Below are 20,766 nucleotides of genomic sequence, written 5' to 3' on the forward strand. Positions count from 1 at the left end.
TCAGCTGATGGGCTGGTTCTCCACAGGATCAGCCTCTCCACAGCCAAGACTTCCAGTACTCCCAGCAGGAGTGTGGCCTTTAAAGGAGACAGTGAATTGTACAGGCTCAGGTGTCCGAAGGGACTGTGATGTGTCACATTGGGTGGCTGCTTGAGAGGTGGCAAATGTCATCAAAAATAGATCTTTGTCACCTCAGAGAGGTGCTCTGCCACCAGCTGCATCCTGGGTTGGTGTGGAGCTTGTGCTTGGATCTCAAACAGTGCTGTGGTGTCTCAGTGTAGGACACTCCTGTCAACACAGTATGCTGGGGCTCAGAAGGCTGGCTGGGATGTGACAATTGTGACAATGTGTACAGCTGCCTCTGGTGTCCATGGCCACTTCTTTGGGACTCCACACTGAGCATGAAGCTTGAGAAGAGCACAGAGGGGATTTGTGGTCAGTCTGTCACAGCAAAGGCTCAGAGTTCTCAGACTTCACGCACAAACGGGTCATTTCTGTGTTTTGTCCTCATTTGTTGGAGAAGTGAGGGGGTTTTGTGCCCTCAGTACAACTTCTAGAAGACAATTTAATGGCTGTGTTCAGATATAAAAGGGGAGAGGGCCAGGGCTGGCTGAGTCAACAGTGTTTGAGGATAATACCCCATGGGAGAGTAACAGAATTTGTCTATGTCATAAATAACACTGAATGGCTTATTTTGGCAAAGAATTTTCATTCCTGACAAATGCCATTTTGAGACAACCAATAACCACCTGCTAATTTGAGATGAAATTAGAATTGGAATCTGATGTGCTCAGGTCAGCTTGGACGCAGTGTTTGGTGGGTTTCCAGTGGAGTCTCTCATATGTCTGATAGGAAATAATCTTTATGAGGCTGTCAGAGGCAAGGGAATACCCAGGCTTACAAGTCCTTGCACTGGTTTATTGGGAAGGCCCATGTCAGAGGATTGCTAAGTAAAGCACATTACATAAGGCTGCCCTTTGAGGTGCTGAGGTCTGGTAACTGGGACATAATTTTCAAGTCTATCAGAATGATTTCAGCATCTCCTGAGTTGTCAGTACTTCTTTGCTTTTTGAGGCAGAAGATGTTTTTTCTCTTCTACCACATTAAATGGGACCTTCTGAGTTTTGCTGCCTGTAAAGGTGCATAAAGGTGTGCAAATGTGGTGCTTTGGGATGTGTCACCTGCACTTTCTGGCTTAAATCTGTTACAGTGCAAGCTCAGCAACTTGTGCCCCAGCTCCCTCCTCCACAGGAAGGATGTTTAGCTATGGAGGGGCAAGGTAGGAAACCCTGAGCAGATTTCAGTTGGCTTATGCAGTATCAAGGGACTGAGAATCTGAACTCAAAAATCTGGTTAATCTAAAGTAAAAATTAGGGAATGATATTCCCATTTGGAAAGTACATTAAAGTACAGGCAAACCTGCTGTCCTCCTGCTGGTTCATCTTCCTGCCTTTGCTGTTCCTTTGTACAGTGAAAGCTTTTGAAGGCGGGGTGCACCTGAGGTACAGTTTTATTCAGGGCACAACAGGCCCATTGCCTGGTGGGGGGTATTTCTTTCACTGGATAGGAGCAAAACCTTTGGAAATTATGTTTGCTTTAGGTTCTTGCCTCTCGTGGGCTGAGGTTGGCGTGGTTCCAGGCAGGTCTCATCCCGGGGCATGGGGTTTGCCCACCTTCCAGGCTGGAAGAGCCCCAGGTACAGCCTCTCCCACTGGCACCCTGGCTTCCTTGAAGAGGGCAAGACAGAGAAAGCTGAACTTTATCCTAATCTGCTTTTTAGAAGCACTGATGTGCTCATGTCTACCTGGAAGTATTTGCCTCTGAAATGACTGAATGGCATTCCCCCAACATGTGACCGTCCCTGAGATGGGCAACATGGGCAAGGAAATGCCTGAAATGTCTGCAACCTGCAGCCCTTTGGGTGACCCATGGGTGCCCCATGGGTGCCCGCTGCCCTCTGCAAGCTGAGGAAACTGTCTGTAACCTCTTCATCCCCTGTCTTTTACTTTGAACCTCTGTCTTGTTTTTCTCAAGACTTATCTCCATCACTCCAGGTGACTCTGGATAAATTCTCACAGCAGAGGAAGCCCTTACTAATACAAGTCTGCTGAGGTGTCTGATTTCCACCCTGACCTTTTTGTTCCTAATTCCCTCTTAAAGCTGTTTTATTCCAAAGGTGTACAAAGGATTGTAGGTAACAGCAGCTGCTCTTAGCTGTGTAACAGGAGTGCAGGCTCAGACTGCTCAGTGTATGCTGCAAATTCACATTAACACTGTGAGATAAATTCACATTAACACTGTGAGCTGCTGCTGTGAAGGGCTCTGTCCATCCCTTACAAATTGACTTTTTAAGGAGTTATTTTTAAAAATGAGTGTATGTGAAGAAGCCTCATCTTTAACCATGCTTGGCCACTTACTTTTATCTGAAGTTCAATTCATCTGTTCTATTAGAGACCCTACTTATTCCTGGAATGGGTTTCAAACCAGCTGAACTCCAGTTTCCTTCAAAACATCGAGAGCCCTTCAGTTGTGTCAAAGTTTGTAACAAGTTGCTGTGAAGAGGAAACACAATCCACAGACAAAGCACCGTGCCACTGACTTGTGAAACACTGAAGAATTATGTTCATCTCAAATTTGCTCAGCACCGTTACTGGAACGGACTGAAATAATAACGAATAGGAGGCAGGTGCCCGGGTGCCCATAAAAATCCCAATCCTCTGGATGTCTCGCGGGCTAACAGCCCTGTGACAGGCGGCCCCGCCCGCGGGCGGCACCGCGCCGGGACAGCGGCGGGAGGGAGGCGGCACCGAGGGAGAGCCTGAGGAGGCTCCAGCCCGGCCCAGTGTGACCAGCACTGACCCCCGGCCCAGCCCTGGCTGCAGCTGCGGCTGCCACAGCACTCGGCCAGAGAGGACACCCAGGGTGACACCGCAGGTGAGTGCTGGGCCCCTGCTCCGGACCTGCGGCCGTAATTGCTGTGTTTGATCCGTGCGATCGCCTTCACAAGGCAGGAGAGGTGGGGGGACAGACCCCGCGGAGGGACAGACACAGTGGGGGGACAGACCCTGCGGAGGGACAGATCCCACTGAGGGACTGATCCCACTGAGGGACAGACCCTGCGGAGGGACAGATCCCACTGAGGGACTGATCCCACTGAGGGACTGATCCCACTGAGGGACAGACCCTGCGGAGGGACAGATCCCACTGAGGGACTGATCCCACTGAGAGACAGACCCTGCGGAGGGACAGACCCCGCATAGGGACAGATCCCACTGAGGGACAGATCCCACTGAGGGACAGACCCCGCACAGGGACAGATCCCACTGAGGGACAGATCCCACTGAGGGACTGATCCCACTGAGGGACAGACCCCGTGGGGGGACAGACCCCACTGAGGGACAGACCCTGCGGAGGTACAGACCCTGCGGAGGGACAGACCCTGCACAGGGACAGATCCCACTGAGGGACAGATCCCACTGAGGGACAGACCCCGCACAGGGACAGACCCCGCACAGGGACAGACCCCACTGAAGGACAGACCCCGTGTGGGGGACAGATCCCACTGAGGGACAGACCCCACTGAGGGACAGACCCTGGGAACTTCATTCCTGCAGAAAGGGGAGCTCAGTGACCCTTCTGTGAAATCACAGGATTCATGGAACAAGTGAGGGTGAAAGGAGAGAGATGCCCTCTCTTTCTCTATTTTTCTCTATTTCCATGTTTTTCTGTATTTCTGGAGTTTTTTTTCTATATTTCCATTTTTTTTCTTTATTTCCATTTTCTGGAGGGGGGTCTAAGCAATCTGATGTTCCCCCCCTTGTTGGGGGGGTGGAACGAGCTGAGCTTTAAGGTCCCTTCCAAGCCAAACCATTCTATGATTTTATAATTCTATGATTTAGATTATTTCTCCACTGGATGGTGGCATAATCTTCTGGCTCAATATGACACTTACTTTATTCTGGTATTTTAGTGCTGGATAAAGAGAGAGTGTGACAGTGAACAAATTTCAGGAGGAATGGGGCAGCATTCCCAGAAATGGGAGTCTCCTGGCACCTCTGTAGGTGCCAGCCATTCACTGGTGCTGGCACAGGTCAGGCACTACCAGGACAGTGTTGAGATTAATTCCAGTGTCCCACACAGACAATGGGAAGGTGGCACATGCTGTGGCCTCTTGGGATTCTAGAGACAATTTCTTACCATTTATTTCAGTGTCAAACTTCCCAGCACATCAGGGAATGAAACATTAAAACAGCTGCTCAGGCTGGAGCTTTTTTCATCTGCCACCACTGGCAGGTTACAATAAATCCTAGAACTACATCAAGAACTCAGAACTGGGCTGTGCCTCTGGTTTGAGGCAGAGAGGGGAACTGAGATAAATCCTTCAGTCTCTGATTGCATATTATTGTTTAATTTGCTGCATGCAGTGAGCTTTATTAACCCTCTGCATGCCTGAGGGGTGGTGTCTGTGAAGTGCTCCCAACACACCCAGTTAATTTTAGCTGGAGAGGGACATTTAGCAAAGCCCGATGGCCATGTAGGGCCAAACAGAAGTGGTGCAGGCACCCCTTGCTCCCTGCATTCATTAAAGCCCAGAGGGACTTCTCTTCAGCGTCTCAAGGCGGGTGGAAAGTCCTGGTGGAAGGATATGTCTGGTAATAGGCAGATGTTTAATCACATCTTTGGTGAGTCTTTATTAAACGTCTGTTGCCCAGTATTTTATTTTTGTGGATGGAAAATGGTAAGTAAATCCCAGCCCTGGGATTGGAACATGCAAGGAAGGTAGTCATGGGAGCAGCTATTACTGGGAAAAGTGGGCGTGTTGGGTTTATAGGCAGCCAGGCTGCAACAGAATCCTAGACTGTGCTAGCAAACCCCTCCAGTCAGTCATGGATGCAAACACTAAACCAGTCCTGAACAAGGGAACAGAAGGAATTCTCTGTACTGTGGGAATGAGGGAGCTGATTTGCACTGTGAAAGCAGAGCACTGGTGCCTCCTGCACTCACTCCCCTGGTTCTGATCTCCTTATATTGTGTGAAAGTCAAGTGAGCTGCACTGGGTCTGATCCTGGCTCTGTGTGCACAGTGACAGCAGCCCTCAGCTTGCAGGTGACAGAGGGACACACTGGCACCTCAGGTGGGGAGGGAAAATAACCACAGGTTCGAGTCTGAAACAAGTCCCTTCAATTTCTTCTGGACTCTACAACGTGGATGAACTGGTGTTAAGGGACTGGAATGGGAATGGGCATCTCCCACTGAAGGAAGCAGCAAGTACTCGGTACTTGGAACATCACATTTACATAAATTCAATTGTTGTGGGTAGGGATGGGGCACGAACATGGTGTGACTGTTCCTCCTCCAGGTGCAGGGCATTCTCCTGGGAAAACCGAAATGCTCTTCTGTCACCCAGCTGGCCCCTGGCCTGATGTGAACAGACACTGTCCCTGTACTCACACATGACCAGCATGACCAGCACTGCCAGGCTCACCTGATTTGGTGTAGTGTGTTGGGTGGTTGGAGGGCTGCAGGTACCTGTAGTCTTCATGAATTTGGGCCTTTATTCCATATTCCATACCCATTTTCTTGTATAGTGTTTATGGAATTCTCATTACTGTTATGTCAAGATGGACTTGGAACACGACCACTGAACTCTGCACATCTTCACCCATTTCATATATGAATATTTCTGCCCCAAAGAAGCCTCCCTGCCACTGCCTTCACCCTCAGCGCAGTCAGGACTGGCCACCAGGCTGCAGGGAAATGGGGTGTCTTGGCTTGGTTTTTGACCTTGGTCATTTATTTATGGACTGAAAACCCAGACAGGGTTTTGAACGTACCAGGTCTTGGTTTCTTGAGTTCTTGCCCTTTCTGAGCCATGTGGGTGCCAAAGTCTGTAGGAAGAGCTGTGCCAATTGTCACTGGTCAGGGCAGGAAGACTTCACATCAGTATTCCAAGAAGGGAATTACAGGGAAAACAGAACATTGGAAGAGTCTTGTTACCAGTTAAAACAGACTTTTAAATTCAATCTGAAATAACTGTCCTTCAGCTGTTGCCTCTTGACATTTCTTCACTGCCCTTCCTTAGGCAAATGGACTTTCTTTCAGGGAAAAACGTCCCCTCTGCAGGGAAAGCAGTGCCCACTGAACGTCCCGGCCTTGCTGTGACATTCTGCAGGCTCCCAGTGGCACGTGGCAGCTCAGCCCTGGCACACAGGGGTTAACAGAGCCTTGGGTGGGCGGGTGGAAAACAAGCTGTGAAATGGAAGAAGGTCAGGCTCTTGGAGGAGGTTGCTCTGTTGCAGACGATTTTAAATTATCAGTCCCTCTGGAGGAGAGGCCCCAAGAAAACTGTAAAACCAGGGCTGGAAATGAGGCAAAGCACGATCAGGTGTGTGGGGGCAGTGAAACAGGAGCAGTTGTGGCTCTCCTGGGACTTGCTAGACCCCACTGTCTGTCTAATTAGGAATCCCTCAGTTACTGAGACCCAACAGCTAAATGTGATTGGAGACTGAATATCACTGGTGCTTTTCTGTGGGGAGCAAATGCCTGGAAAGGGAGAGCACATGGGAAGAGGAACGGCAGAAATCGCTGTGGCTCTGGATAGCTCAGGCCCTCTGAGATAACTCTGCTCTTGCTGCAGCTGAGGAGAGCTGAATTCAGGTTTCAGTAGAGGCAGGTAAATGCTTCCTGTGGGAGCATTCCCAGGGCTTACCCAAAGTGTTACTGTCTTTAGAGACTTGTCTGGCAATGGGGTTTATTAAAGGTGCAGCATCCAGTCAGCAAAGTCACAAACTGCTGTCCTGGACCAGCAGGACTGATGTCTGATGTCTGAGGGAGCATCTTTGGGATGATCATTGTCCAAAGCAGGTGAAAATGCTGTGGGAGTCCCACACCGCTAGAAAACAGTGGCTGCTACTGAGAGGATTTCCCAGCAGCAGTCCAGATTTCCCAGATCCTTGTTGTCTTATTTTCTTGGCTTGTCAACTTTCAAATGGTTTATATTTGACTTTGTAATTGCTTCTACTTTTTACTTTTATATCACTGCAAAGGTAACAGGGGATGTAGAACTGAAGGATCTTAGCCCAGGCATCAGTTTTAGCAATTCCATTTTCTTCTGTTGACATGGTTTTCTCATGAACTGGGAAAGTTTAAACACTGTCACCGGCAACAATGGTCAAAAAGAAAGAAGGAATGAAGAAAATTACTCCAGAATTTAATTTTCATATTTATCTTTTTATTTGTTGGTTGAAATGGTGATTCCCAGCTCTGCAAGGGAGAAGTTTTTGATGCTGGGTGAGAATCTTCTTTCTCAGACTAGTGGAAATGGTGCTCTTTGTGGTTCTTCGGTCTTGATGCAATCTAACAGGAGTCTAAGCTATGACACCAAGAGTTTTGTGTGTGTTCCCATTAGCCTCAGATTTTAAAATTATCATCTTCTCATAGGAAACCAGAGGAAAGCCTTGTTCTGGTTCTGCCAGCCCAGACAGCCTGTGAACCATGGCCATCACAGTAAAAACACTTCTCTTGCCACCTTCTGGAGCCAGCCCTTCCTCTCCAATTGAACATGAGGTTTAGTATGAATTTATTCACCCAATGCAAAGGACAGCAATGACTGGGGGCTCTCAGGCCAAAGTGAGTGAAAGCAGCCTTCAGGCCAACCAGGTTTTGTTGCCTGAAGGTCGAACTGCTGGGAGAAGGGAACCTGCAGTCCCAGACTGGTCATCTCTGGGAACATCAGGAGCTAAGCAAAGGTCCCTCTGCTTCAGGGGAGCTTTCTGAGCAGAGGAAGGAAGGTTTACAAGTTGCGAGGGCAGACCGGAAGCAAAAGATTTGGAGTCACAATGCACTGCACTTGTACTTCTGGGGTAAAGCTGTTCATGGAAATCCCAGATCCCAGAGTGCTTTGGGTTGGAGGAGAACTTCAAGATCATCTAATTCCAGCTCCCTGCCTTGGGCAGGGAACCTTCCACTAGTGGAATAAGTGGCCTTGTTGCTGCTCATGGGAAAGGGATCAGCCCATGGCTGTGTTGGAAGGAAAGGAGCAAACTGAGGTGTGTCTCTTGGCTGTAGCAGTGAAGCTCTTATAGAGCAACTGGATTTCTTTCAGGCCTCTTGGAATAGCACAGACTGAGGGACTCTTCTGCTGAGGCCCAAGCCCAGGCATGGCTGACCCATGCACAGATGCAATAATTCACTGGTTTTACTTCTCTGCTAACGAACTGTGAAATCTCCTGAGGACTCGTGGCCTCTGAGAACCCACCTGCTGGTGTGTCCTACACAACCTGGTGTACACCCTGTCCTTTCCTTGGATCTGCACAAGTGTTTGTCCTTCTTTGAGGTACAAGGTCTTGCATTGGGGATGCAGCGTGGCCTTGACTGATGGTCGCATCTGGCCAGGCTGGCCCCAGCCGTGGCCAGCCTTGCCAAAGGCTCCAGGGCACCTCCCCTGGGCTGGGGGAGTGTGGGGCTATAATGAGCCCCCAGGGCTGCTCCAGCTCAGTGTGGAGACACCTGGCAGCTCCTGAGCACAGCCTCACCTTCTGTGAGAGTGGAGAGGTGTGAGGGGGACAACGGTTTGCTGTTGCTTTTGCCATTTAGTGACATTTATGCCAGACTGATAAGGGGCTTATCTTCCTTCTCACAGGTCATTGATATCTGGGACCAGGGGACCTGCTGGACGGCTATGAAGAGCTCTGTGCTCTGAGTGAACAAAGCCACCGTGGGCCCGGAGACGCAGAAGTGACTTCCAGAGGATCATCTCAGAAGCTCAGCCTGTAGGGTGGTGAGTTTGGCCACGCCACCACTGATTTGTGTGGGGGTGATGCAGTGCTGGGATGGGAAGTGACACCTTTGCTGTCACACTGAATGTGGCTTTGTGTTGCAGTAGGTCAGGAAGTGGTTGAACACATTCTGGGAGTGGTGAGCTCCTGTAGTGTTTGGCTCCTGTAGGGTACACTGATTCCCTGCGTTTCCCTGGGAAGATGCCAGGCTGTTGAAGATCTGCTGTCATTGTCCCTTGGACCTGGCAGGGGACTCGTGGCACACATACACTGGGGTTCCTAAGGGTTTTTATCCTGGACTCATCCTTTCTTGGAACAGTGAGTAGAGATACGTTATCTTTCCTTCCTGGCAGTGAGACTCTGTTGTGTTTGCTGTGATACTTGCTGTAAATCTATTGCCTGTATCAAAGTCAGTTTCTGTTATGAGAAATCTGTGGGAGCGTTGTGGCCATGGAAAGGCACAGACTGACCAGTTCCCTGCTTCTCCAAAGGGACATGGATTCACTGTCCTGCTCACTGGTGGGGCTTAATGGCTTTTGCTGTCTTAAAAAATAGGGGTGGTGTCTCCTCTTGGCCTTTGGTATCAGTGCCACTTTCATACATAAATGGGTACAGGGTATCTGGTTTGTGTGTCTGTGGATCCTGAGCAAGCACTTAGGTCGTGTTCATAATCCCTGGGGCAGAGGAGAAGATCAGGTCAGGTATAGATTTACCAAAGGGATAAGTCACACAAAATCTGATCCTTGGGCATTCCTCCCCACTCTGCACAAGACCTCCATTCATCACTGGAGAGCTTGTGACGTTCCCCCTCTGTGACCTGCTCAGAAGTTTTCATGAAATTTCCCTTCTGCAGTTCACTGGCCTTCAGTTCTGTGGTTCTAACCAAAGCATTTGAAATTTTCCTTTAAAATTCATCTGAAATGGGAAGACTCAAGCTCAAAAGATTACTTCAAATTAACAAAAAAACCACAGAAAGCCAACGCAAAGCTGAAAGAGGAATTTTAGGTGAAATATACTCACTGAGTATCTGGATCTCTGGGGTAAAGCACAGCTAGAATTTGACTGAGCACACAACAATTTGGTATCTTGTTTAGAACATTTTCTGTGTCAGGACTGCCCTGATTTTCATGATTTGCAAAGAGAAATTCAAAGAGAATTACAAAGAGAAAAGCTGCATTAGGGCAGGGTCAGGCTGGAGATCAGCGAAAGGTTCTTCCCCCTCTGGGGGATGCTGGGCACTGCCCAGGCTCCCCAGGGAATGAATGGGCACAGCCCCGAGGCTGCCAGAGCTCCAGGAGCGTTTGGCCAAGGCTCTCCAGGATGCCCAGGGTGGGATTGTTGGGGTGTCTGTGCAGGGCTGGGGGCTGGACTGAATGACCTTGTGGGTCCCTCCCAGCTCAGCATATTCCATGATTAGATGCTCCTATGAAACAGAATGCTGCCTCTGTTGCGGATTATTTTATTATTACTGGTTTAGGTCTGTGCTAATGGCTTTGTCCCCACTGTGTCTGTGCTTGTGCAATGCCCATGGCACATCCCGAGCCTCTGCACCCATCCCCTCCCCATGAGCCACTCGCTGCCTGTCACTTCCCTGAAGGTTTGGCTAATTTTGCTCACCAGTCTGCCAGCAATTATGTCACATCTTGTCTGTGTATTGCACTGTCTGAAGCCCATAAATAAGTCCTTGTGATACCCCCAATACGTACAGATCCTCTGACTCCCAAATGTTTTGCTTATTCACTCAGCTGATTTATGGCCCCAGCAATGGTGTCTAGCCATGCTCACAGGGAATGGGCTCTTGCTGTGTCTCATCCAGACAGATTGATGGACACACAGGATGAAGGGCACCCTCCCACCCTGTCAGGCTTGCTGCTTTATTTTGGGACATTAAAAATGTTGTCAGTAGCCAAGGGCTTGCTCCAGCTCTGCGCTCAAAGCCATGGAGGCTTTGCCTCTGTCCCCAGTGGGGATGTCCCTGCAGCTGCAAAGCAGACAGACTTCTGCCTGGAATGAGGAATGGCCAGCTGGATACCTGAACAAGGCTAATGCATGACAGGGATGTGTTTTGCAGGAAAGTGAGAGTGTTGAGCTGCTTCCAGTGTCACCCAGTTGTGCTGGGGCTGTTGGTCAGCAGCATTTACCTGGGGAGGGGTGACTCCCTCTTGGAAGCATTTATTCCATTGAATAAATCCTCCTCATGAGGACACCAATGTTTCAAGCACCTGTGAGTGAAGATATGAATTACACTAAGACAATTTTTGGAAGACTTTTGCTGTCTCATTTTAAAAATTCTGTGATTTCTTTTTCTAGATTGAACTGGAGTCAGAACAAAACCATGGTCATTCATGTAACAAGGGAGTAGAAATTTTAAAAGTAAGCAGTGGTAGGGTTTGATGACTGTGCCAACCAGGGTGTTATTTTCTGGTCCTTATTTAATACACAAGACACTGGAAAATGCAACATGACTGGATTCATTACACTGAAGGAATGTTCCCTTCATATCCAGCACTGTTATTTTAACCCTGCAATCAATGTGTGGCATTAACATGCTTCCTTCTCATTCTCCAGAAGTCAGGAATTCACAGGAGTTTAAGGACTCACAGGAGCTTATTTTTAATCCGAGTGAATTTCTGAAATCTTTAAGACTCTGTAAACTCAGCAGTTTATACCTAGTGAACAGAGTGCATGTTGTGCACTGAGAGATGGGGCCTGTTACTGCCTGTACAAATATTGTCACTATTTGGGGGTTTTACCAAACTAGATTTGAATTTAGCCCTCTCTCAGCACTTTCTAGTTATGGTAACACATGTCCACTGTCACACGAGGCTGAGAATGAACCATTCTGACATGAAACATTTGGAGATGTAAGGAAAGGCTTTGGAGCTGAATTTGGACCGCATTCCTGTTTCAGGGTAGCTGCTCCTCACCACTGCCCAGCGTGGAGGAAAGGAATCAGGAGTAGCAAAGAATAAATGCAAGTGTAACATAAACAGAGCTTAGGGGAAAGCTGCTGCAAGCTGGTGTCAGGTGATCCTGTTTGGTGAGTGTTGTAAGCACCAGGCATTCCAGCTCCAGGAGTGGTGACATGTTTAGGAAGAGACAAGAGGCAATAGGGGATTATGTTTGTTGTTAATACGGTTCAGTACTTTGGAGGACAAATTAAATCCATAAGAGGGTGATCAAGAGCCTCTCAAAATCTCAACCATTCACTGTGCAATGCCCTGCCCGGGGCAGGACAGGGTGCCCTCGAGTCAGCTTCTTTTCAGTTCAGTTTTGTGTTTTTTTCTTCCCACAAGCTCTTCATTCCCTTCATTCCCAAGTTTTAAGACATCTCCCAAGGGTTTACAGAAGTGACTGTGTGATGCGCCAGACTAGCAGCACCCAGATGAAATGCAAACCCCTTGTTGTGGTGGGAGCAGCAGAGGTCACCCAGATCAGGCCAGGAGGGGACAGGAGAGAGGGCTTGGCTGCTGCTCACACCGCCCTGTTCCATTTCCCAGTGCTGTTGTCCCAGTGTTTCCACTGAGGCCAGGGAGGCTCACAGAGATGTCAATTATTGCAGAGATTGGTAGAGTGTGCAGAGCCCTGAAACAGGGTTTGTGGTAAGGACAAAGTGGAGCCAGTGGTTTGTTGTAGAGAGGTGTCTGTGGCTCTTTGCAGCTGCTGAGTTATGGCAAAACACATTTTTGTTCAGAAGCTGACCCAGAGGTACTGTGAGTGACACTCTCTTTGGCCTGGCTGTGGGATATCCAGCACAAATTGGTTTTGTTCACTGAGTTATCTCTTACCTTTAGCTGAAACCAATTCTCACCCAGACAATGCGGCTTGGAGTTGAATGTGTGACAAGGAGGTGCTGGGGTCATCCCCCGTGTTTTCATCAGGTGCTCAGCTGGATGAATGCCTGGTGTAGGTGTGCTCCCAAAGTCCCTGTGCCTTTCAAAACTGAGGGAAGTTGCATGTTCCTGTGTCCCTCTGTTGACGGAAGGAGTGCAGAGGGTAAACAGAGACCCAGCACTAATGCCACAGGCAATCCAATCTAATTGCTCTTTCAGAGCTGCAGTAACTCTATAGTTCCTGAGCATCTCTCATATGACAGGGAATCTGCCTTCCCAGCTTTCTGCGAGGCAGGGATGTGTTACATTACACACTGTCCAATTTAAAATACAGGGAAAGAGACTCCTTTGGCAAAGGTCCCCTGAGTGATCCATAACAATAACTCCTTAATGCCAAGCTCACACTTCACCATTCCCTTCTAAAGGCTTCTTGTCTGCTCTCAGGTCTGTTGCTAATTTAACCAAGCCAACTGAGATCAGGATGTACCTCTGCTCCATGCCCCAGTTTAGACATCCATCTCTGTGGTTTTCTTCTCAGCAACTGCTCTTGCCATCCATCAGAACCCACCACGTGAGTGCCATGTGGTGAATGTTTGCTTGAAACACGAGAGGAGGTCTTTAGAGGAAAGCCAGGTGACACAGAGGGATGCTGCTGGATGTGTACATTTTCCATTCAGCCCTGCTAATCATCCTCATACCCAGGTTGTGTTGGGCATGACAGGCTGATTGGCAGGTCTGTCTCTACTTGGCTGCAAGGCTGTGGCAAGTGAGGAAGGGCAAACTGCGGCACTAAAGGGCGCAGTGGTAAGGTCTGTCCTTTCCCTTGTGAACTGTAAATAATGAAATTATTTGTCTTTTTCAAAGGAGAACTTGTAATCTGTTTGTGCTGACCCCAGAAAACTGAGCAAAGCATCATGAGCAGCCATCAGACAGGTGAGAGAACAGACACAGCTCTGGGGAGCCTGTGTGATAACCCCAACTTGCTTCTCTAGCTTGGGGATACCAGGGACTGACACACCAGGTCATGAATTGGCAGTGGGGCCTTTCTCATGGCAGATTTTGTATTTGAAACAAGAATTGATGCAAAGCTTTCCCTGTCCAAACCATCGCTGGAGCTGTGAGCCGAGGTGGTCCTGGATTAGGACTTCGGTTGCAGAATTTCCCACTTGGACACAACTTTGGCAAAGCCACCACAAAATCCCACACCTTAATGCCCAAGCCTTGGGACACATTTACAGCCTGTGGCACTGGAATGGGTGGGACCTTTGTGGTCAAAGAGGAGCTGAGCAAGAGCAGTTACTGCTCTGCAGGAGGCAATGCAAACTGAGAGATTCTTTCTGAAGGACAAACATGTTAATTGAATCCATTTTTTCTTGCCTTTCTAGTAAAAATCTTCAAGAAATCTTCTATCCCAGGAGTTGTTATCACCCAGTTTGTGAATGATGTTCCAGAAGGATGCAGTACACCTGATTTTGAGAAGAAACCACTCACTCTGACACTGCAGGAAGGTGAGACTCTTGACAAACAGGCAAAGCCACAGACGTGGAGGTTTGACTCCATGTCCCACCTACATGAAAAAATTATCATGATTAAATCAAGAGAGTTTCTAAAGTGATTTGACATGACCAGAAAAAAAGTGTTGTGTGGCCAGAGTCTTTGTTACACTGATGAAAATTCCATCAGTACTCACAAAGGTCTCCTGAGTTGTCACTATGCGTGTGCGAGACCAAAATCTGGTTCTTATGTGTACAGCAAATCCTGTGAATTCTACAGGAAACTCTCAGAGTAAGGATTTTGCAGCAAAAGATTGAGCACATTGAAAAAGTTGTTGGTTTTTTGTTTTCCTGTTGAAATAACTTGTGCTCGGCACGAAAATCAGCTGCTTTTTAAAGTAGGATACACTGACTGCAGGTGCTGTTTAGGCTATAGCAGCCTTCCAGTGCCTAAAGGGGCTCCAGGAGAGATGGACAAGGGCCTGAAGTGCCAGGACAAGGGGAATGGCTTCCCACTGCCAGAGGGCAGGGTTAGATGGGATACTGGGGAGAAATTCTTCCCTGTGAGGGTGGTGAGGCCCTGGCACAGGGTGCCCAGAGCAGCTGTGGCTGCCCCATCCCTGGGAGTGTCCAAGGCCAGGCTGGACAGGGCTTGGAGCAGCCTGGGATAGTGGAAGGTGTCCCTGCCCAGGGCAGGGGGTGGAAGGAGATGGACTTTGAGGTCCCTCCTACCCAGGACATTCCATGGTTCTGTGATGATTCTATAAGGAACAACATAAGGATCTTGCACAGAGCACAGAGCAGGCAGCTGATGAGCCAAGAACTGGAATCAGTGAAGAGCCTCCCAGGGGTCTCTCTGCACCTGCAAAGAGTCCTTTTGTTTCTTTTTTTTTTGTTGGTGTGGAGTAGCCTGAGAACATCGTGTAGCTCCTCTTCCCTGCCGGGACTGAACCAGCAGCCTGAATTTTGGTGTTCCACACTCACCTGTGGATTTCCAGGAGCCACTGAAGTTTTATGAAGGGGCACAGTGGCCTCTAGTGGAACCTGTCCCTCTTCCTACTCCTCCACCTGCACGTTTCAGGCACTAATCAAGGCCCCCGGCTAAGTTTTCACCTATCTAAATTTTCACCTGTGTATATTTTCCAAATTACTTCACTTCCAGCAGGTTCTTTGCAGTTTCCATACAAATTGTTTGTGCATTCAGGTTGGTCACTGTAATTCTGTGTCTGTGCAGAGGCGCTGTGAGGGCCTTTAGTTCTATCATCACCCCACTGTGTTCAGTGCATGGCTGAGCTGATTCTCCTGAGACAGATGGCAAGCGTGGGAAAGTGCAGCCAAAGTGGCTAAAATGTAACACAGGGATAATCAACTGGAATGAGACTTTTTAATAAGAGATGGTACTGCTGGAAGGCCTTTTGATAAGGATCTGTTGGCAGGAACTTGTTCCATCAAATAAGTTTGGTGGTGGTGACTGCAGAAATGTGTGGGAAATATTGCCAGACTTTCCAGGGAGAATCTTTAACAGCGTTGGTCACCTGCACACCAAGAGTATTAAAAAAAATAGAGAGGGATCATTTCCAGCCTGAGCTGTGTCCATGGATAACTCACCCACCCACACGAGTCACTTCTCTGACTTGTTTCCCAGTGTACCCTGGGGTTTGGAGCCTTTTGGAGAAGAGGTTTGTACTGGGCACTGGGAAAGCTGTTGGAGATTTCTGTGGTGGGCTGCAGGGGACTTAGATTCCTGGGGAGCAGGGATGAAGGAGATGAACCCCCTTCTCTTCTCCCTCCCTTGTCTCTTCAAACAGCAGAGCCTGGTGGGTTTAGAGTGCAAGGTGGTGCCAGTTAAAGACTGGAGGAGCAGTGGGATTTGATGGAGAGTATGTGTGATGAGGAGGGGTTTGGACATTTCATGGGTCAAAAGCAAGTCTGGGTTGAACTTGCTGTCGGGCTGCTGATTTCACTGATGGTCAGAGATGTCAGCAGCCATGTCTGGCAGGTCAACACAACGTTTTACAGGCCCTTTATGATTGAATACAGACAAAACCTGAATTATTGATGTGCAAAAGAAGAAGGTATCGTTATTTTTGAAGAATGTTTCTGCATAAAATAACGGAAATTACTCACTCTGGGGGATCACTCTTGATAAAATAAGGGGCCAGGCCTGAGAGTCCTCATATTCAAGCCTGTCTGAAATAACTAAATTCTTGCCTCTTTTCAAAGGTAAAAATGCCATTTTCAGAGCTGTGGTCAAAGGTGTCCCAGCCCCTGAGGTGAAATGGTCGCGTACACGGAAAGGAATGGATGATCCTGCCAAATATGAAATGTCCTTCAACAGTGCTACAAATGAATTCATTCTGCAGGTAAAGACCAAATATTTCAGAAAGGACTTGTGGAACTGAGAGAAATGGATAGGAAAAACCTGCAGTGGAATGGGGAGAAGCAGAGGGGCAGCTCTAACCTCTGCTCTCTGTGAGCAGGGACAGGAGCCAGGGAAGGGCTGGAGCTGTGTCAGGGCAGGGTCAGGCTGGAGATCAGGAAAAGGTTCTTCCCCCAGAGGCTGCTGGGCACTGCCCAGGCTCCCCAGGGAATGAATGGGCACAGCCCCGAGGCTGCCAGAGCTCCAGGAGCGTTTGGACAGCGCTGCCAGGGACAGACTGGGATTGCTGGGGTGTCCTATCCAGGAACTGGACTGGATGATCCTGTGGGAACCTTCAAACTCAGGGTATTCCATGATTCTACACATCCCCAGCTCTGAGATAACACAAAGATAAGCAAACAAAGCTTTTTAGGACCCTTCTGGGAGCAGAAGGCGGCTCTGAGGTGCCACTGAGTAGCTGCTTTATGAGAAGCTGAAGGTGAACTGAACCCCAGCCCTTTCTGTGAGCACTTTCTGTGCTTTCCATTTGAAGATCAAGAGCCTGGTTCTGGATGACAGTGATTTGTATCGCTGCTATGCTGTCAATGCCTACGGAGAGGCCTCGTGCTCTGCTGGCCTCAGGATCATCCAAGGTAGGCCTGGCAGCTCTGGGCTCCTGTGGCCCCAGGTAGTGGTTTTGCTGTTTCTGGGTTGGGTGTCCAGGACTTTGGGTGTTCTTGGTGTGAAGGTCTGGTATTCCCCTCGCTGAGGACTTTTGGTGGCTCCCTGGCACTGTGAGCTTTAAGGCAAGAGGGAAGAAAGTGGAATTGTGCTCACTGCACTGGTCCATAATCAGACAGCCTGGATTTAGCGCTGAACTGCCTCAAACCTTTATTTATGTTGTTGAACAAATCAGTCCTTTGGGAGGGATCCATCCCTCTGCACCTGTCTCTGGACCTCATTACTTCTTGCCTTTATAGTCAGTGCAGAGAAATGGGCACTTTGTGGGTCAGATATAACTGATATTCTTGGACTCCACTTGAGCAGAAGATGGATTATATTGGAAGTGTCCATGTCACCTCTGTGCCTTTCAAGTAAGTTTAGAAGGCACCTATCTGCAGTTGCCATTTCCACCTTGGCTCCCCATCTCTAAAACAAGATGTTGATATTTTCTCCCATTGTTTAGACCATAGAATTGGTAGGGCAAAAGTGCTCTCCTCCTCTGTGTGGAGTCTCCAGCAAGCACTGAGTCAATGGCAATAGAAATATCACCTTTATAGATGGAGGCTACTGGGAGCAAATGTCAGATTGACAAGGAAATCCAAACTGGGATTCCCTCTTGCACTGGTAACAGATACAGTGGTTTCATGACTCATTGGTTCACTGCTGTTAGTCTCATCTTGTTCATCCTATGGCTTGTTTTCCTTCTGTTTTCTCTTATAAATGATCAGTTGGCTTTAAGAGGAAGGCAAAATATGTTCCTGTTCATGCTGCTGATGGTAAGTTAAAGATCTATATGTGTATTATATTATTGGGGGGCAGAGTTAATAATACTCTGTCTGCCACAGTATTATTACCCCAAACTTGTAAAGACTGGAGTAAGAGAAGGATTAATGAGCCTCTAATGTTCTGTCATCTCTGCTTGCTCTTTACCTTTCGTTAAAGTGATGATTTTAGACACAGCTTTGAGCTGTTTTAATTAATGATTGTGGAATCATTAGAAAAGGAAAAAGGGATTTGGGGATGTCAAACACAGCTGGATCAAACACGTTAACATGGCTGAAAACAGTGGGTCTCTAGAGGGAAGCCCCTTAGGGAGAGAACTTCACTGGCACTCAAAGGATGAGCATGGCAGTGAGAACTGACTAAGTTTCATGACAGTTTTTTGGTAAAGTGTGAAAAAATCACCAGAGGAAAAGAGCTCAGCAGAATAACCTCTTGTCTGTGGCTATTTGCATTATCTTCTTTGGGGGGATGTATTTCACAGTGCTGGGTATGTGACTGTTTGTTGTTTTCCCCACTCTGGTAACAGAGCTCAGGAAGACACTCCTGGAGTCCAAGAAGCTGCTGAGGAAGAGGTAAGGCTCTGGAGTGAGGGCCATGCTCCCATTTCTGGGTGTTTCTTGGTGGCAGGGGACAGCTCCCGAGACCTTCAGGGCAACACTTGTTGTGTCCAAAGTTGTGGTGAGACTCCCTATGGAGAGACAGGCCAGAACAGCTTGGCACTGCCTGTGGGACTGAGATAAACACAAGGTTCCAGCCTCATTTTCAGGGTATTTCCTCTGCACCCTCAGGTTCCCACTGGGCAGCTGTGTTTCTCTGACTCCCTGTGTTTAGCTCACGAGTAGCTTCCTGTCTAAAGGACACCTCTCCATGCCCTGCTCTGCTGCCTGCCCCGGGGCTGAGCCCTGGCTCCCAGCCCAGCTGCACTGCCAGGTGCACAGGGCACAACCCTCCCCATCCCAGGTGGGAAACTCTAAGGATTGCCTGCTGAGAATGATCTCTCTGCAGAATCCTGACCTAGGATTACCTGGCCTGGACCAAACTGTGCCAGAGCCTCTTCAGCAGTGTGGAAGCTGTTCCCTGGCACCATTTAATTTGTAGTATAGATGCAGAAAACCTGCTCTGGAAGAGTCACAGTCTTTCCTGCCTGCACCTACGGGGCCAAGTGAACTACAGGAAGGAGGGAGAGAGATGGAAGAGAATTAAGGATAGAAAAGCAGGACATCTTGTTGTTTGTCAAAATGTCTGAATGTTTCCACCCCTGCTTCTCAGGGTCGTAGCACCAAAACCAAAGCCCCTGGACAAAGAAGCTGTGTGGCAGCTGTTGCTGCATGCAGATAAGAGAGATTATGAGAAAATCTGTATGAAATATGGAATTGTTGACTTCCGTGGGATGCTGAGGAAGCTGCAGGAGATAAGGAAGGACACAGAGACTGAACAAGACAAGGTAAAATAAACTGAAACCACTAATTTTTAACAAACTACAGCTTCTGAAAACAGGCTAAAGCTTCCTAAATTGCTTTGGAGATGAAAATTTTGTTGTATGACAATGATTTATGACATTATTTTAAAGAAGTTCCACTTCTTTACTCATGCAGGTGAAAATGCTGATGAATTTTTTGAAGCTCAGTTCACATATTTTAGGAGATACTGACCAAAGGGGTATTCAGTTGTCTCTGATAAGAATTTGGACCCCAAATTAAAAATTGTATGTCCAAGAGTAAAGATTAGCCTTCACATAGAGGGGCACGTAGAGACCTGGATGGGCAGTGTGGGAGTGACCAGGAGGTAACACATAAAAAGTAATTTATATACAGGAGGAAACCATGGCAACTTACAGATACTGCAGCTTACTGCACCAGAACTGTGACTTACAGATACTTCTCCTACATAACGTTAGAGGTAGCTCTTTAAAGTAGATTTCACATTAATTCAACAGCTTAAGAACTTCTGTCATGGCAGCTTTATCATTTACTAGGTTCTTCAATATTTCTTTGCAGTTCATTCACAGTCTCAGAAACTTTGAACACATCAAAGTCAACAAGGAGGGAAATGCTACGTTCAGCCTGGAGATGGAGCTGAAAAGCAGAAACAGCAAGGTTTACCTGCTCAAGGTGAGAGGGATGTGTTGGGCAGCAGCAGCTCAGAGCACCCCTCAAGTGTTCTACAGAAAAGGCTTCATCTGCTAGGCAGTGGCTGAGAGCAAATAAATGCCTTAAAGTTGTCTGTCCTTTGCAGATCCCTGCTTGGTTAGGGAGCAGTGTGGGGTGATCCTTGGTGGTGAATATCCCTGGGGATTTATAGATCCAAGTACAGGGGATGCAGTCAGTTACTGATATCCTTGTGACTTCAGGAAATTCATAGAACAGTTTGAGTTGGAAGGGACCTTTTAAAGGTCAAGGGACCTTAAAACTCATCCTGTTCCACCCCCTGCCATGGGCAAGGACACCTTCCACTATTCCAGGCTGTTCCAAGCCCCATCCAGCCTGACCTTGGACACTTCCAGGGATCCAGGGGCAGCCACAGCTTCTCTGGGCACCTTGTGCCAGGGCCTCCCCACCCTCATGGGAAAAAGCTACTTTCTTATATCTAACCTGACCCTTCTTCAGTTTAAGACCATCATCCCAACAGTGTCTTTCAGGCTGCAGAAATCCTGCAGTTTCATAGAAATTTTATTCACTTTCTCAAGTGTGTTATTGGCCTATAACTCCCTCTATGAAAGAAGATCTCAGAGATGTAAAACATCCCCTCTAGATGGGATCTGCAAGTGCTCAGCGCTGAGCATGTTTTTCTGAAAGACA

General features: G+C 48.1%; 1 protein-coding gene across 1 annotated transcript in view; it reads left to right on the top strand.

Moving 5' to 3' along the window:
• The first annotated feature begins 2,802 nt into the window (after positions 1 to 2,802).
• The window catches only part of IGFN1 (immunoglobulin like and fibronectin type III domain containing 1), a 41,020-nt gene continuing 23,056 nt past the window's right edge, over positions 2,803 to 20,766 (top strand). The window contains exons 1-10 of the mRNA XM_048328225.1: positions 2,803 to 2,934; positions 8,642 to 8,779; positions 13,475 to 13,543; positions 13,996 to 14,118; positions 16,327 to 16,466; positions 17,016 to 17,115; positions 17,914 to 17,961; positions 18,495 to 18,540; positions 19,238 to 19,412; positions 19,966 to 20,079. Coding sequence (XP_048184182.1) covers positions 13,525 to 13,543; positions 13,996 to 14,118; positions 16,327 to 16,466; positions 17,016 to 17,115; positions 17,914 to 17,961; positions 18,495 to 18,540; positions 19,238 to 19,412; positions 19,966 to 20,079 — 765 coding nt within the window. The 5' untranslated portion in view covers positions 2,803 to 2,934; positions 8,642 to 8,779; positions 13,475 to 13,524. The remainder of the gene's footprint in view (positions 2,935 to 8,641; positions 8,780 to 13,474; positions 13,544 to 13,995; positions 14,119 to 16,326; positions 16,467 to 17,015; positions 17,116 to 17,913; positions 17,962 to 18,494; positions 18,541 to 19,237; positions 19,413 to 19,965; positions 20,080 to 20,766) is intronic.

This window comes from Corvus hawaiiensis, chromosome 24, assembly GCF_020740725.1.
Source record: "Corvus hawaiiensis isolate bCorHaw1 chromosome 24, bCorHaw1.pri.cur, whole genome shotgun sequence".
Lineage (NCBI taxonomy): Eukaryota > Metazoa > Chordata > Aves > Passeriformes > Corvidae > Corvus > Corvus hawaiiensis.